Genomic DNA, 14,748 nt, shown 5'->3' with positions numbered 1-14,748 from the left:
CTGAGTAGAAAGTAGAAAGTACTTTTTCTGTTAGCACTGATCTTTACTGAGATTGCAAGAGATGTACCTAAAATAACAATTTATGAATTATTTTGAGGCAAGGCTGGGCTTCATCAGCCTGTATCTCTGAAGAGGATGAAAACAAGTACCCCAAGCATCTCATTAATGTGTTACTGACTCTCGGTTCCATGGGATTCTGCTTTTTTAGTTAGTGTATGAAGTTACTGGTAGTGCTTTGTAGTAACAGTGAATGAGCACAGTGTGTATTGGAGCAGCAAGTGGTTATCTCTGTTGTCTTTGAGCTCTGACCTGTTTCTTAACTGGCAGAATTTTTGTCAGAATTAGAAGGGAAAAGAACTGGCGTGCTGAAGGGCAGTGGCTAGGAAGCCATGCAGTTACCTTGGTGGTCAAATCAGTGGTTAATGTTGAAGTGGAACAGAAAGAAACTGGGAGGGCACAACCTGAATATCAAGTTGAAATAGATTGTTAAATAGTCCTTCCAAATCTTATTTGTTAATTTTGTAATTATACTAGTTGAAATTTCACAAGCCAGTCTGATTGCTGAGCTTATCTCAATTTATATTTAAATCTTAATGGAATGTATTTCAGTCTTTTTTTAATGACAGTGAAAAGTGCTGTCCTGTGAAACAGTAGGGATCACGCTTTCCAACGTGACTTACAGTCACCTGTTTGCTTTTTCATGTTGCTTTTGAATTTGTATTTGTCTCAGGATTAAAGTACAAACAGGCATATTTGAATAATGGTATCTTTAAACTGAGAGTTCCTAAAATTAATCAGGGCCACGTAATTGGTTAATAAAAAGATGTCTTGAAATTTTAAGGATGCTGAATCGTGAAGATATCGTATTACTGTTGATTAGAAGCGAAAACAGTGTTTCATAAAGACCCATAGAGAGATGATGTTGGGTGTATGTGGAAGTGACAGAAGAGGAAGGTTTCTCCTGAATGGAGGTTGGGAGCTGCTGATGGCAGGGAGAATGCCCCCCAAACTGGTCTTGGGAGCACATAGGGAGCGGGCTGTGCCCCAGGGGCAGGGACACTTCAGGAAGCAGTGCTGTCTTTCAGACAGACAGCACTAAAACATTGGTGTCTTCAGGCTGTTTGTTCCCTATGTGCTAGACAGTATGTGAACAGGAGAAATTACTCTGCATCCTCAGCGCGTACACGGTTTGTCCAGGTAGCAAAGCTTTTAAGTGCCCTCAAAAACTTGTCTGTGACTATTGTTTACTCACAGGAATGTGTCTCAGGTCACCTCTGAGACTTTAAGGTGGCTTGTATATATTAGTTTTTGAAAGGCAAACTTTTGTGCAGTTTTCAAAATGGGCCTTCTTCACTAAAAGAAATTATTTGTACTAACTGCATTTTGATCAGATTTTCCAGATTACTCTGGAGATCATTTGTGATGGTCTTCATTATAAATAAAAAGCAACCCAAAACAAAAGGTTCTTTAAATATATGACTTTGTCCAAAGTGAGCTAAAGTACAAACAAGGTTTGTTTTCTCAGTTAATAAAATGTGCTATTAATGGGACTATGAGCAAATGTCACATTGACATACTGTTATCTATCAGATCAAATCAAGGCATGAGAGGTAAAAAAAAAACAGAAAAAGAAAAGCACCACCAGAACAACAGTGTAATAAAAATGTCATAGGATCAGTGTCTCCTGCTTTGTAAATAAACATCTGTGCTTTGCCTTGGTATTTCTTTAGCTGCCAGAGACTATTATCCTGTGATGGTTCTCTGGTTCATTGACGGTGTCACTTAAACAGTTAAGCAGTAATTTGAAATGGAAAATGTTCTACCCATATTCGTTAATTCCTCAGTGTTTTGTTTTCCCCAATTTGTTTTTGTTGTTTATTTATTTATTCTTTTTTTGTTGTTTGTGTCAATTGTATTAGTAATTGCATCTTATTTTTTTGTTTTGCAGGCAAATACAGAACAGCTCACAAACCTCATTCCAAACCAAAAGTGTCAGATGCTTTTGAGGTAGATTTTCTAGCAAATGGAAGGGACACAAAATCAGTGGGCCGATTTCAATCTGAGGAGGAGCTGTGGGCCCGCTTGGAAGAGCTTGAGAGACAAGAAGAGATACTTGGTGAACTTGACAGGTATAGCAGTGCATTTAGGTTTGGAGTTTAGAAAGCTACAAGATGTGTTTGTGTTTGTACACAGAAGATCTGTCTGTAAGTGCAAATAGGTGACCAGAAAGATGAGATTAAAATTGTAGTTGGTGGAAGATGGGTATAACGTGAACGAAGCGGGTACTGCAAGGCCAGAGGTGCTGAAGTCTGCCTCCATGCAGCTGTTCCCATCTAGTTCTATAGGATTTTTTCTTTGAGAAGGTAGAAGAGGGGGAAGTAAAATATATTTCCCGCAGGCTAAGAAAATCCTTCGTTTACAATGTAGGAGTTAGACATTTAATGTTTAATGTTTAATGACATCCTTAGATCTGCTCTCTTCCTAAAGCAATACATATGTCATTAGCCAGAATGTCACATTTTTAGTTTGTCCAATTGATATGGAAAGGATTTGGACATTCTTACTGAGTACGAAAATAAGGTTCCACAGTCTGGCTGAAAATGTAGCACGTGGGAAAAGAGAAGCACAGGCTTATGGGCTGTTTTTTATGCCCGTGTCTCTCAAGAGTAAGAACAACCTTGCTTGGTTCACTTAGATGTTTCTTGTTTCATAGAATGCCTGATACAGTTGAAACAAATGGAGAAGATACAGCCTCCTCTGAAGAGGAAAAGGAGGATAAGAGAATGAATCTCAATGGAACATACAGAGTGGAAGACTGTATCACTCAGGGCAACTTCCAGAAAGAAGTAACAGATTCAGACCTGCTTGTTCACCATGTTAATGGTTCTACGTATTATCACAGTGATGATGAAGATGACACAGATGTTGGAGATAGCTCCGTTCCAACTATTTATTTCTCTCATACTGTTGAACCTAAAAGGGTTTGTACATAAATGTTTATATGTTTCTGTGAAGAGATTGCATAAAACACATATACCACATAGGTTATCTAAAAAGAACACTTTACATTATGTAGATATGGTAGACAAATTACTGTAGATTAAATTTATTCAGTATTTTTCTTTTAAGGTTGAAACCTACCATTTACATTTGAAAGTTTCAAATGTGGCGTTAAAAGGGATCTTAAATGCAAACCTGTCTGTACTAGTTTCAGGAAGATCTAAGATGTATCATCCTGTATATAAGTTTTAAAAATTGCTTTACTTAACATAATTCAACTATTAAACAGCTCAAGTAAATTGTCATAGGCTATGTGCAAAATCCACGCACATAAATGCAGAGAAATTCTTTATCCTGGTGCAGGTGGTAAGCAGTAAACAATTTCTCACCGCGAATGTTACTCTTTGTGCGTTTATTTAACGTACCTATGCTTTGTAGTCCTCAACTCCTTGGAAAGGAGAATGTCAAAAGCAGTTGATGTCAGCATGGTGATTGTCGATCTTACGGTCTGGACCATCATTTGTGTTCAATTTTCAGGTAAGGATAAACACGGGAAAAAATACTACTTTGAAATTCAGTGAAAAGAAAGAAGAGGCCAAGCGTAAAAGGAAGAACAGCAATGGCAATGGCCACAGCCATGCAACTCATGAACTGCCTAACATCAAAACCCCAGCAGACATTTACAGGTATATACTTTATGGCATTGGCATGTGAGCTTTCCTTTTAGCAGAACTTTTCATTTGAGTTCACCTATAGCACAAAATTGAGCCTACTGTTTCCTGAAGCAGCTGGAACTGAACTTACTGCTTATGAATGAAAGCTTGTGGCTTCTTTGTGGTTACCACACTTTTGTATCCATAAAACATTTGTTAGCTTGGATTTTCTTTTCAGCTGTCAGTTGTTTCACTTTTTTGGTGCTTCTGAAATTTACTCCAGTTTGCCAGTACATATCATCTGCATTAAGTAATATAGCATTTTGTTGTGTTTTGTCATCAATTCCTTGTCATTTGCCTCTGTGTTTGTTTTCAAACATAACTGACGAGATCTATCACTTTCAGTACTCCTCTTATCTCACCTAATAGTTGTTGCTTTTTATTTCTTCCTTCCAGTATCCTCAGGTCATACTGAGGTCTTCTGTTTGCGTAGTTTCTCTTGCATTCTTCCTGCTTAACTTCAGTCCAAATGGATACCTATTAGTTGGCTGAGGAAGCCTGTGTGAAAATCGCACTGTTTCTGTGTGGTGCACATAAGCCTCTTAAAAGAATGAAAGTGTCACAAAGTATAAAAAGTTAAAAACTCATCCAGTAACAACAGTTACTGTGGCTGAAGATGAGGTAAAGGATTCTTCCATGGTGCTCTCCCTCAGCTCTGCAAAGGAGCTACATTTTCTGTATAGACAAGCAAGTGTTCCCAAGAGTATGTGTTGAATAAGGCTGTTAAGAAGCAAGTAAAAAACCCTTAAAACTCATCCAGTCATTGGGCTCCTCCTTCATGAGTTTGATAAAATTGGCTCTGTCTTCTAACGCTGCTTGTTCTGCTCCACCCACCCTTGACTTCTTCAATTCATAGAGATGGAGTATAAACTGTACGAAGAGGCCTCTTTATCAGGTACAGTCTGTTAGTACTTGAAAAGTGTCCTCATGTTGATCTGATCTTAAAAGCTGATTTTTTTCATTTTTTTATTTTTTAATGGAAAGCAGAGGATTATGGCACTTGTCAAGAGAAAGCTTCATGCATTCCATGTACGAGTGAATGTTTCAAGTATTTGTTTCTATATTCTACGTTTGACAAGGACTTCATTCTGGAAACTCTCTGTCGTTCTGACCTTCTGCTTCTCTTTAGAAACACGGCCCTGAAAATTGCTTAGTTTACCTTTTTTTCAACTTCTCTAACTGACACTACTTTGTTTTCTGTAACACTTTTCAAAGGGCTGTAGTTTCCTTCTGAAAGAGTATACTAACTTAATGCTTGAATAACAGGCGTAGCCGTGTTTGCTCTGCAGAATTGGTTCTTGTACGCTGGTAAATAAAATGCCTCCAAAGGTAAAGTATTGTAATTCTACAGTGAAAAAGTTGGAAAAGCGCATCGTAATTAATTTGTACAAAAGACAAAGTAAGATCACTGTAAATTTGTCATCTGATCCTGAAATGGTTTATTAAAGCTAACATTTTCCTTCATAGAGTCTTTGTTGATGTTGTGAATGGAGAATATGTCCCTCGTAAATCAATTTTGAAGTCTCGAAGCAGAGAGAATAGTGTTTGTAGCGATACCAGTGAGAACAGTGCTGCTGAGTTTGATGACAGACGAGGAGTTCAGAGGAGTATTAGCTGTGATGAAGCTACTCAGAGTGACAACAGCGAAGGCATACTGGAGGAAGAGGAGGAGGCGGGGCAGCAGCAGCTACCAAAAAAGCTTCTTCCTACTTCAGGGACAACCGAGGTACAGTTTTTAATTAATTATTGATTGTTGGCAGAGATAAAAACGAGAAATCCAAAGAATATAGTTGCTTACACCATCAGTTTGTTTGATTTCTTTAAAATGATATTTTAAGTCCTACCTAGTTTGACTTCAGAAGGACGTTTCAGGTGACAGATTTTTGTCATGTGCATCCTAGAGGCAGAGGGCAGGAAGTGAGGCAGCTGGCCTCCCCCGACCTCAGACTCTCCTGTAAAAGCTCCAGCAGAATAGTTATATGCTGGTGTGCCCTTGACTGAGCCATCCTGAAAATTTCCCTTTGGGTTATATAAACAGATTAAAGAGATAGTAATAAAAGAAAATCTCAACTTCATTCTTTATGAGCGGGAAGGGATGACTCTTTGTAACTTGTGTTCTGTCAATATTCTGCTTGTCCTGTCCCATGCCAGGGTCAGTGGTGGTCCAAAACACCTATTTCCATGCTTCTGGAAAGTTCAGTACTTAATCAGAAAGAAAAGAGACCGCACCATGCAGGGGAAATTATACCATTGCCCAGCGACTGGATGAATTAAATGGGCAAGAATTAAATGTAGCTGCTGGTCTGAAATTCATGACAGAAGAGTATTCATTGCTTTTATTTTGTAAAAACTTAGACCTAAGCTAAGAGTCAAATGAATTTTCAGTAGTACTCATTAGAGTGGGCAAGGTCACTGAAAACACCTTTTTGAGAAAAAAACGATTTTTACAAGGAATATATTCCTCAAGAGGTCTATTATTTATCATCGCTTTTCATACCAAGAGCTCCAGATAAATACAGGTGCAAGGTGTATGGTGGAAGATTCTTCTCTGGAGTTATCAGTTCACATTGCAAATTCTCTGGACCACATTTGCTACATTTTGGTGAAACATCTGCATGCGCTGCTGCTGATTCTTAGTATTCCATACTGTGAAGGAAGAATGATTGTTCTCTAGAATATAATGAGTGTATTTTCTAAGAAACTGAGCAAAGCACTCCTGTTAAAGATGTGCCTTCTTAAGTGCTGTTGTTTATCTTTTGGTTACATTTTGGGGGTGTTTGAAATACGTTATTTCTCCATTTGCCACACACAAAGTTTTTTTTCTTTTTCTTTTTGTTCCTAGTTTTACCATGATCTTTTAGTTTCTATTTTGCTTTCTCTTTATTTTTTTTTAAATGAGCACGTTGTTAGAAGAAGGTAATTGTGTACAGGCATGGCTCTAGGCATAGTTTGGCTACTGGAGCAGAAAACAAACAAAAAATGCTGTTTTTTTTATTATTTTTTTTTGTAGGTCCTGCAAGAAAAGAATAGCTGTTTTGTTTTGCTTTGTTTTCCTTGGTAACTGAGTTATGAATAAGCAAAACTAAGCATAGTTAATAAATCTGGTGTGCATTCTTTCATCCCCAGCAAGGTCATCAAACCTTGGATGTAAACTGCTTGTCCTTAGGCATTCCGAATTTTGTGTTTTCACTCCGTAGTGCGAGGATCTGTTCTAAAATAGGTTTATGAAAAATAGTTCCGAGTTACTTTTTTTTTCAGATGTTTTCCAAGAGTCCCGTCCATTTCTTAGTTAAGTACAAATAGTCACATAAATGATCACTTTTAAACATTAAATGTTTATTGGACCTTTCGTAGAGAGGAATAGTTGGAAGCAAGTTTGCTGTTCTCTTAAGTATAAATTGCTTTGACTGTTTTTTGATCATATTTGGTAAGGAGAAAGAACAAACAAAATATATGCTTGCCAGTTTGTATGCAGTGTGTCAGCTTGATGCAATTAGAAGATATTAAGTCATAAAATATGACGTATGATGGAAATGCTGACATACTCCAACTTTGCAAAATCTCCACTTGTTATCCAAAATGAAACTATATATTACATCAGCTGTGTTATTTCTTAAGCATGTGTCAGTGAGGAAGGAAATTTTTCGATCATTTATGCAGTAGGATTGAGATTAAGTAGTACTTTTAAGACATTGTCTTTCATTCAGTCATCCTTGAACGCGCTATATTTTGAGGTTAATTACAATTTGGTTACTTATGCAAGGAACAATCATTGATTTAAAGATATTTCTTTACTTTTGATTAAAAGAAATAACAATCCTAATCAGGCTAATATGGGGTAATGACCTTATGGGCATAGCTTCACATTTGCATTTTATTAGCTCATTTTGAGTGTTCTCTTCTGTTATAGGCATTTTCTGGAACTGTCATAGAAAAGGAGCCTTTGTCTCCCTCCCTAATACCACACCCAGTGATTGCTCACCCTGTTCTGCCTACCATTCTGGAACAGAAATCAGAGGAAGTTTTGTCCAAAGCATCAGAAGGAACTACAAAGAGGATATCAAAATTCAAAGCTGCCAGAATGCAACAGACTAACTAGGTCTTGCCTACATGCCCAACTTTGAGTACTGATGTCTAGTTTCACATTTGTTGAGATAATGTAAAGCTACGTGCATTACATGCTAGTTAAAGGGTCTCCCGTGTTGGTTTGGCATTGTTTATCTTTCAAACTTCTGTTGGCAACGTTTAAAAACCAGTTTGGTGTTTCAACAGTTAAATATTCATCTTTTTTTGTTGATTTCCCTGTATGCTGTCAGCACCTTTGTGTATGTTTGCCTTACGATAGCAGCACTCGGGTTATTTTTCAAAAAATGTTCCTTACATACATTGTTTTTGTGTTTAAACCTAAATACAGGCAGTTTTGTGCCAGCTGTGATGTTCTGCATACCATATGGACCGTTTTAAGGAAACTTTCACATTTCAAATAGATTCAACAATTACATTGCATTACTTGCTTTAGCGTTTGAAGACACACTTGTATTCCCATTGCTGTAGGTTTTGCAACTAGGTGTCTGCTAAAAGTTTTTTTTCCTTCTATCAGACCTCTCTGATATCTCCCTGTGCAGATCTATAAAACACTGGGTTCACGTACATTGCAGGGAAGTTTCTTTGATGGAAAAGGGTATTTTGTAAAATTAAATTTTCAGTAAAAAAGCTGTGAAAGTTGTGTGTTTTCTGTTGTACTTTAATTTGGAAACAGCACAGAAAGGTTTTTATTTTGAATGCGCATTTCGAACTTGGAGTGTTTGCGGCCACATGGATATAAAAGGAGCCCATTCTCTTCTGCCATTGTTTTTTAACCTCCCATTAATGAATGTCCATGGAAACTGAATGCTCTTAAGAAGAGGAGCATAAACTCAGACTATGATTACAAAACCTCCCAGTTCTTTTATATATGCAGAAAACATTGTAATTGTTTTGGGAATGGCCAGAGGCAGTCAGCACTAAGGAAAAATGTCTCAGTCCTTCAGCTCTGTTTCGGAATGTGGCAGTGCCACACCACTTTGGGTACAGTTTTGTGCCCAGTTTTCTGGACTGTGCGTGGTCCTTCCTGCCATCCCTCCCTCGTGCTGACATAACTTTTGTTGGGGCCACTCCTTGAATGATAGATAATAGTAGCTGGGTTTCAGAAACAAATGACTGGTTTTGTTGTGTTGGTGGTGGTGGTATTTTTTTTGTTTTCAGTGGTTGTGCATGTTTGTTTGAAGCTAGTGAGTTGCCTGATCTTTCTCAGCATGTTTGTGTCAGCACAGTGACGGGTGCAGTACATTGAGCAAGGACAAGACGGCGTGGAGAGATGGAGACACTTCCAGTGATGCTGTAAGCTGACATCATCAAACCACAGTCTGAAAGTGAGGCAGAAAGATGGACAAGGTGTAAGAAAGGATTTGCTCTTGCTACAGCTCTGTGGCTCTGGGAACATGCAGCCTTGAAACCCCCCAACATCTGCTTCTCTATACATGAAAGCTGGCTGTCTCCTAATACTGCTCCTCAGTCCCCCTAAAATAACCGAGTCTTGTGCTTATGGATCACAGACAGCAGCAGCGATGACGGCGAGGCACAGCTCCCAGCTCTTTCCCACGGAAGGCAAGAGGCTGCAGGCTGCATGGCCCTGGGGTGCAGGAGCACGTTGCACTGACTGCAGGGGGCACCCGGGGTCGGTGCCCAGCTCGGTCCAGGCCTGCTGGTAGGAGAAGGGGCTGCAGTTTCAGGCAGCTCCTAGAATCATGTTGAAAGTGTTAATGATTAACTTGATTCATGCTCAAATGTGGATTTTTTTTTTAAAGCATATTGCATTAATACTAAAATAAGCCATCAATGCCAGTCCACCCTCTATTCACGGCTAAATATTTAAAGGAGGTTATTTATAGCTTCTTTAATGAATTCTTGGCTAAACAAAATGAAATTATGTCCTAGAAAAGTAGAAGCTATTTTGTAACCAGAACAGTGCAACTGTAAAATATAGTGCCATGAATATGTATTTTAAATAACAAGGGGTTGAGATCCAAGACTACCAGACATGGGTAATTAGAGGGAAAAGGAGAGAAAGAAAGGGAGAGAGACGGAAAAAAAACCTCTAAAAAGATTTATTTAGATATCTCCTGAAATACTTCCCACTTCTAGTTACTTGAACAAAACCAAATGCCCCTTGTCACCATAGATCAGTTTCAAATCAAAATTAATTCTTTGCTTGTTTTCTTTTTTTTTTTTTTTCCCCTCCCCTTTTTCACATCCCTGCTCACGGGAAAAGGTAGAATAATTGCACCTTGGGTTTTAATGAGTTATGGCCTCGGTTCAGGGAAGCATCCTTACTCAGGAATGCTCTTTGGCATGTGTTCATGTCTTAAAGGTTTTGCAGAGAAGAATGGGTTTAACCACATGCTTAAAACTGAGCACATGATTGTTTTCCCTAATAGGGAGCCTGGATGCATCTCTGCCCTTTTTGCTGTATATTTAATTGTCAGAGGGTTTCTGGACTGGAATGATCCTTCGTATTCAGTTTCTTCTCTTGGACTTTACCATTAGATTCACCTATAAGAAGGAGAAATAGAATCGCAGAATCATTAAGGTTGGAAAAGACCTCTAAAATCCTTTTGTCCAACCGTCCACCTAGCACCAGTATTGTCCTCAAACCGTGTCCCTGAGTACTACATCTGTGCCTTCCTGGAGCACCTCAGGGATGCTGCCTCCACCGCCTCTCCCTGGGCAGCCTGTGCCAATGCTTGCCGTTCTTTCAGAGAAGACATTTTTCCTACTATATACATCCTGGGCATACATGAATAGCAATAGGGTTTCTGTAGAATGCTTGCTCAACCAAAAATGTGAGTAAAAAATCTCCCAAAGCAGGAGAGTTAGCATAGAGGATGAGAAGGCCCATGCTGGTGGGGACTGAAAGTTGGCGTTTTGTGCCACACAGAAGCCAGCAAGTCAACGCGGGTGGAGGACATGAGCTGTCTTAAACTCACTGCCAAAAATTCAAGGCACAAATGGTTCTTGGTAGTAAATGAATGTCAGTAGGAGTGTCTTTCCCCCAGTGCTGGAGTGATTTTTCTCCCTAGTAGTAATAGCGATAAAGTCAAACGTTTCTGGATGTCTTTTCCAGCTGCAGGGAGGGCTCCTTGTGCTCTGTGTGGAGCTGCACAGAGCACCTAGCATGGGGCAGAGGAGGGTTTGGAGTCTTCCTGCAGCTCCTCCTGAGGATCCTCACCCCAGCAGCGGGAGGGACAGGGCTGGGGCTGCGGAGTTTGTACTGGGGCAGCTGTGCTTGCAGTGCACCGCCCCATCCCCACCGTGCCGTGATTGCCTCAGTTAAGCACCGCAGATCACCTGCTCGTTTTCAGCCTCCTTGAGAGGCAAACCGGTCTCCCAGTCTTTCCAGTTGGCCACAAGTAAGCTGGGCACCTGTCTGCATGCAGCAAACGGGTCGTGTGGGGAGCTTCCCCCGAAGCAGAAGCTGGAGAAGGTGTGCAGGTGCAGCAGAGCCACGTAGTGCCAGCACAGAGGTAAGCTGGCTTTGCGTGCCTCTCCCCTGTAAGACTAGTTGCACTTAGCACTTTTCATTGCTCACTTAGAGCATCTAAAGCAGCAGATTTTTGTATGTTTCAAGAGTGTCTAAAACAGCTGTTTTAGCTGTTCATTTTAACAAAGTGATTTATGTTGCAAAAAATGAGCCGGGATTAAAAGAAATCAGATGTGTGTATTTGGTATGCAATATTTTTGTATTACAAATAGCTCCATTCTAACCCACATTAACCCCATGATATGTGAATTTTGCCAACTCCCGCTGAGTCTTTTAAATCAAATCCAGTAAATCACTCTGAGTGTTCTAATTTCTAAACAAACTAGTCTTCCAATAGAAGTACTTTAACACTGTATTGCAAATTAGACAACCTAAGATAAATGGAACATCTTTGTTGATTATGGAGTTTAATTGATCAAAAGTGCCCGATAGAAAGTATCTGTTACAAATCCTATGGGATCACATTTGCTACTCCTGAGCAGCACTTTGCAGAGCCTTTAAAATATACATTATTATCCGGCAGAACTGAATTCTTTTGTTGTTGTTCACTTTGTGAAACGCAAAATCTGTCATGGTTGGAACAAGTTTGTGCAGCCCTGGGCGCTGTCTGGATGGGTACACCAGAGCCCAGTGCTGTGTGGCAGGAGCAGGGCTCGCCTGGGCTGGGTGTGCAAGCAGGCGTGCAAAGTATGCGGGCGTGCAAGCGTGTGGCTGTGCACCAGGGCCCTGCTGCCGCTCTGTAATTAATTCTGCGTGCCAGTAGGTAGCAGTGCTGAGCAAAAGCAGCAACGGAAAGCTGCCAGTCAGTGATTATAATTTATTATTCATTTCTGTTATAGGTGGGGTGTGCAGACAGTTACAGTAATAATTACCAAGACTAGAGTGTTTCCTAGGCAACCGTTTTTTTTCCTTCATTCATGCTGTTGCAGAGAGTATGCCTGTAAAGCATGACATTGCTGTATTCGGAGGTTTGTTGCCCTCCTGCTGCTCCAGGTTTGAGGTTAGTTACAGCATCATAAGGTGCTCTCAAGCATAAAAAGCTCAGGCTGGGATTAAAGCACACAGGGAACACTGTCACTAAGTCTTCCCTTCTACTGTTTCACTTTTAAGTAACAAGGTTATAAAAATGCAAATGCCAGCTCGGGGTTGTTAATAACTAATATCGGTGAGAATTCCTCCAAGTTGTAAAGCATGTTTTGTAAACAAACCCGGTCCGAGTGGGGTGGCTCCCTGCCTCTTACGAAGACCTGGTGGAAATGCAATTTGCAGAAAAGGGACTTGCGGCTTGATCAAACCTTCCAGTGTTTAGCATCGTAAATCAATAGGAGCTGAGGAGAGGTGGTGGTGGTTGTTTATCCCCTCTGTGGTAACGGCTGCAGGGGAGGAGGGTCTGTGTCCTTCCTGAAGGAGCAGGGACAATCCCTGACAGAACCACATCTATTGCCCGGGATCTGTACACAGGCCGTGTTGCCCTGCCTGCTAGGCTTACTAGAGTGCTCATTTTCAGAAACTTAGGTCAAGCGTTATGCAGTGGTAAAAAGTGGCATTTTTTCCATCCTTGCTGTGCAAAGCGTGGGACTTCACGGTGCAGCATGGCACCAGGATGTGGAATTTTTACCCATTAACATTTTGAAGTAAGACACTAAAGCACGGTTACATCTGGGAAGTCGGTCATGTGCCAGCGGTGTGCTGAAGGAGCAGATTGCTCATGGGGACAAGCAGCTCAGGGCAGCGCCTGGCCTGGGCCCTGGGAAGGCCACTGTCTGCCTTCTCCCAGGCCAGAGCCGCAGGCCGCGTCCCGCTGTGCCACACAGCGAGCAGTGCTCTAGCACGTGCCATCAGTGCACAAATCCCAAATATTCTTCGTCCCTACAGGGGACGTGAGGTGGGATAAGCTGGAGCACAATGGGTGTAGGACCCAGAGGCCGGAGGAGGCCTTGCCCTCATGGGGCTCTGCAGCACTTCAGTTCTCATAGTTGCAAATTATTTACACTTGTTCCCACAGATTTGGGTTTAAGTTTTAAAGAAAGCTTTGAGTTACCTCAAAATAGCTTAGTAATTATTTTAATAACTTGTATGAGCAGGAACAATACCCACAGTGTCAATTCTGGCTTTCAAATTGTTTTTTTCGGCTGTTCTGAGGAAAAGAACAGTGAACAGTTCAACAGCTTAAATACAAGTGAGTGGATCTCTGGAGATTAATCTGTCTGGTGTTCCTCAGGTAAAGACTTCTGCACAATTTAACAAAGGAAATAATTTTCCTATTTTTATAATGCATGTCTCTCAGTGGTATAAATTACTAAAACCACGCTGCTTATCCTCAGTAATGTTATAGATGCAGATAATTTACTGTGTATCACGTTATCAGTTCATTAAAGAGATGCAATAAAATCATTATTTACTAAGAAACAGCAACCCTTGCAATATCTTGTCAGAGAAATTGGCTGATGCAAGAGGATCATATTTAAGCCTACATTCACAATAGCCCTTTAAGCATCTCATCTGCTTCCCACTTGAGTTTTGCACAGAGCCGGTGTCCCCGTGTCCCTCGGCCGAGCTGTGCGGGCCGTCGTACCGAGCAGGGTGCAGCCCCGGCCCCACAGAAGGGTTGCAAAAATATGAAGGGAGGTTCGACGTTTCCTACCCCATCCCCCTCTTCTCCTCTGCCTAAAGATTACTCTGCATCCTAGACAAAGGAAATATTTAAACTGTTAAATCTGAACAAAGATACAGTCTGCGTATGACTTCTCTGAAGCCCTATAAAAATTCTTTAAAATTGCCTATTCACTCAAATTTACTGAGTGTAGCAAAAATGTCAAAGGCATAAAGTCAGAGAAGATTGAATAAAATAATGCAGAAAGACAGATTAGTCATGCACAGACCCACACAGCCTTTCACAGCGCACAATACCACTTTTTATTACCGCTCTATCTTTACAAAGACTATGTTCAATACATAGAGGATGATACATGGTCAGTCATGTAATCTGCCTTTGATTCCAAGACTCATTTATCTGGGCCCTTTTCACAAAGACATTGATGAGAGATTTCAGTGTTTTCAGCGCATTGTTTTATTTATCATATATAATGGCTGGTGGAAAAAAATAGGAATTATGTCACAGATCCTGCATAAAGGAGTTGTATAAAAGACTCTGTGACAAACTTTGGTAAAACACACAGCAGCTCAGCTCAGACACACTCCTTTTTCCCAAACCCCGTCCCTTCTCCATGGTTCTGGCAGCTGTCACCAGCCATGGAGGAGCGGTGCTGCCCCGCGTATCGCCGTGCCCAGTCCTCCGCAGCCTCCCTGAAAATCACCCTTTTTATTCTTTTTTTTTTTTAATTATTTTTGCTTTTAAATGTGAGCAATATTTTAATTGTTATTTTTAGCGATCGGGATTTATTATTTATACATTCACAAAAGAAAAAGAGTCAGCCGCAGTTTTGTATCTTGCAA

General features: G+C 40.5%; 1 protein-coding gene across 2 annotated transcripts in view; it reads left to right on the top strand.

Moving 5' to 3' along the window:
• URI1 (URI1 prefoldin like chaperone) overlaps positions 1-8,439 on the top strand; it is a 39,393-nt gene extending 30,954 nt beyond the window's left edge. For both annotated transcript variants that reach the window (XM_065733195.1, XM_065733196.1), the window contains 5 exons: positions 1,949-2,129; positions 2,714-2,981; positions 3,538-3,686; positions 5,181-5,439; positions 7,624-8,439. In XM_065733195.1, coding sequence (XP_065589267.1) covers positions 1,949-2,129; positions 2,714-2,981; positions 3,538-3,686; positions 5,181-5,439; positions 7,624-7,812 — 1,046 coding nt within the window. In that variant the 3' untranslated portion in view covers positions 7,813-8,439. The remainder of the gene's footprint in view (positions 1-1,948; positions 2,130-2,713; positions 2,982-3,537; positions 3,687-5,180; positions 5,440-7,623) is intronic.
• The last annotated feature ends 6,309 nt before the right edge of the window (positions 8,440-14,748 follow it).

Source organism: Cyrtonyx montezumae, unplaced genomic scaffold (assembly GCF_038088225.1).
Source record: "Cyrtonyx montezumae isolate F1298 unplaced genomic scaffold, pur_monq_1.0 scaffold_17, whole genome shotgun sequence".
Classification (NCBI taxonomy): Eukaryota; Metazoa; Chordata; class Aves; order Galliformes; family Odontophoridae; genus Cyrtonyx; species Cyrtonyx montezumae.
This window is presented reverse-complemented; position numbering and strand designations above follow the sequence as displayed.